The 3,153-nt window shown below is 50.6% G+C and overlaps 1 protein-coding gene across 2 annotated transcripts in view; it reads right to left on the reverse strand.

Annotated features, from left to right (window-relative positions):
- Positions 1-3,153, reverse strand: part of EOGT (EGF domain specific O-linked N-acetylglucosamine transferase) — a 45,921-nt gene that overhangs the window by 39,070 nt on the left and 3,698 nt on the right. For both annotated transcript variants that reach the window (XM_023758113.1, XM_023758114.1), the window contains exon 4: positions 675-769. In XM_023758113.1, coding sequence (XP_023613881.1) covers positions 675-769 — 95 coding nt within the window. The remainder of the gene's footprint in view (positions 1-674; positions 770-3,153) is intronic.

Consider the following 3,153-nt stretch of genomic DNA (forward strand, 5'->3'; position numbering starts at 1 on the left):
TCACCCCATGGAGGTTTGGCCAGCCTGGGTGAGGGGCTGATGGCTGTTTGCAGGCTGGCCACAGCCCCTTCAGGGTGGGGGTGGGGGGTCTCCACTGGGGTGCCTGGCCAGTCTGGGTGAGGGGCTGAGGGCCGTTTTCAGGCTGGCCAAGCCCCCCGGCGACGGAAGCTCCCAGCCCCTCCTTTTTTTCTTTTTTCTTTTTTTATTCTGGGGTTTATTTACCTTCTATAATTAAAACTTTGTTGCCTTCAGTGGAGCTCAGGGCCAGCCAGGAAGCTTGGCTTCCTCCATCACTGGAGCAACCAAGCCTCCTGCTCGCTTCAGCTCCATGGCTGCCAGCCGAGATCTTGGTTGGGTTAATTTGCATACAGTTGCTCTGATTGGCTGGTGGGCGTGGCTTAAGGCATAGCGAAGGTACAGTCAATTTGCATGTTTGTCTTTTATTAGATTAGATATTTCAAATGTATACAAAAGCAGCAGAATCGTATAGGAAGGAAGCTGATGGACCCAAAACCCAGCTTCACAACAATCAACTCGTGGCCAATCAAGTCCCCCATCCTCCACCTGTCCCAGCCTCATCGCCATGTCTTTATGAAGCAAACCAAAGGTATATCCCTGGGCCTGAAAATATTTCAGAATTTCCATTGGATTTTTAACATCAATCACTTAAGTACCTGTCATGGTTTCTCTTGATGTTTCTTAAGTCAAGGTAGAGATTGGTTGCTCTGCAATACTGAAGGTAGCGGGAACATACCAGACTCGAGTCACTCTGAAATAAGGTTGAGAAAACAACTCTGAGTATTAACATTCCAAGGACACCCCCAGATGTGCTAGACGTGTGACAGCATGTGCACCACACGAGGCACGCTCCCAAAGGCTGCTTCTGTTTAGGACATTTCCCTCCCACGAAGGTTTTGGCCACACATAGTTTTGCCTATTTTCACATTTTTCAGTGACTAAGAACTCCCAATGTTCTATTTATATCACCTTTTGTTAAGGCAAGAGCGGAATGTGTGGTTCAGTCCTCTAAGTAGAAAAGCTCTCAGAACCATCACCACCACAGTGTGTGAAAAGCATCTTTCAAAGACGAGCCAAATGAAACAAGAAGAATGCACACAAGACATGAACATGGAAGGCTGAAGGGCAGTGTGCCAATTCCATAAGAGGTACTGTCTGCAAACAGAAAGCTGGTGGAGGTCCCTGTCTCAACGGTGACACAGGGCAATGTTTTCTAAATCACTGACATAAGCGAGCTGGTGAGGCGGCCACCAGAGCCGGCTCCTGTCTCTACCAGTCTGGTTTGTGCAGGAAGAGGGAGTGTCAAGAACTTGACTAGTATCTTCTCTGGATTTTACTTATAGATTAAATGCCATTTGTATTTCCTGTAACTCCCATGAACACAAGGACTTGACTGGCACGGTGTTCTGGAGTCCACAGTTGGATCAGACTCTGAGAGCACAAAGCACATGGAGGTAGATGTTGGCCAGGAGAGCATTCTACAAACCGCCCCGGAGGAGTGTGCCAGGTGGGCCGTGGCTCCTGCCTGCCCTGTGCACAGACAGCAGGCTCAGGCCAGAGGACGGCAGGTGAGACAGCATCTGCTGCAGGCACGAGCACAGTGCGGGTCCTGCCCTGCTTCCTGCGAGAAGTGCCTCAAGTCCTATTATGTGACAGCCTCCAAAAGCTACAGAGCGCATGCAAGTGCATTAATAAAATCTTTCTTTAATTTTCTGATTGCCTGAAGACCATGGAGAAGCTTGAGATGCCCGAGACTCGGCCAGGGTTCAAGCACATGGGGAGAAAACAGACCCTAATCATAAGTGCCTACAAGTTCCTGGACCTGTAAAAACAAACACTGAGCCCTTTGCTTGGACTCGGGCCCTGCACTGAGCATTCTTATATACAGACTCTCACTTCATCCTTACCACAAGCTCTGAAATAGGCATGGCTTAAAAGCAGAAGAAATTGCCCGGCAAATGTGGCTCAGTGGTTGAGCATCAACCTATGAACCAGGAGGTCACGGTTCAATTCCCAGTCAGGGCACATGCCCAGGTGATGGGCTTGATCCCCAGTAGGGGACAGGCAGGAGGCAGCCAATCAGTGACTCTCATCAACATTTCTCCCTCTCCTTTCCTTCTGAAATCAATAAAAATCTATATTTTTTAAAAAGTTTAAAAAGCAGGAGAAATTGAAAAACAGCCCATTGGGTGCCTATCCAGGATCAGGATTTAAACCCTGCAGTGGGGGCCCTGTCCTTCTGACTGACAGTGGCTGCTTCTGGCAAAGGTGCGTTTACCAGCTGAGTGCATGCGGCGAGGGTGACAACGCACAGACCTGCGTTCTAATTCTAGGCGCACAGTCCCCGGAGCGGCTGTTGGTCTCACCGAAGCTGCTTACTGTCGCTGAGGACCCGGGGCCTTTCTGCCCGCTTTCTGCTGTGCTTGCGAGAACCCAACCCGCTCACATATACAGAACAGCTGTTTACACGCCGTGAAGTCCTAAGCAAACGTGAGCAGCATGGTGAGTGTATCCTCTGTCCCAAAGTACTTGCAAGCAAATGTGTAAAGATGCATTTTATCAATTTATCTTCTTTAGCACATGCTTAAGGGAAATGCTAATCCTAGTGATATTTTAACTGCCTCACATATGGCCACCTGATGTATGTGTGAAGCTGGGACACGGTTTCCAAAGGACACGGAACAACTTGTTTTCAGAAGTTAAAAAAGAGTCTAAGCCAATAAACACGCGGGAGCGAGGAGTCCTTTCTCAAGGCCGTCCACCTTCTTTCCACATCATGATCTAAACACAGGAGCATATTCAATAAACTGCCCGCTGACCACCAGCCCACCGCTGACCACCAGCCCAACGCCAGCCCACCGCTGACCACCAGCCCACTGCTGACCGCCAGCCCACCGCCGGCCCCACCGCTGACCCCAGCCCACCATTGACCGCAAGCCCACCGACCGCCCACCGCTGAGAGCAGCCCCACGCTTAACCGCCAGCCCACCCGCCAGCCCGCCCGTTGAGCGCCAACCCAACGCAAACTAATGCCTCACAATGATCCGCACCGTCGACCCTGATCGCAACCTTAGAAAGAGGGGCAACATTGTATAGCAGACGACATCCGTGAAGACAGAGCCCACAGCAGAGCGC

The sequence above is a fragment of the Myotis lucifugus genome, unplaced genomic scaffold, assembly GCF_000147115.1.
Source record: "Myotis lucifugus unplaced genomic scaffold, Myoluc2.0 scaffold_123, whole genome shotgun sequence".
NCBI classification, from domain to species: domain Eukaryota; kingdom Metazoa; phylum Chordata; class Mammalia; order Chiroptera; family Vespertilionidae; genus Myotis; species Myotis lucifugus.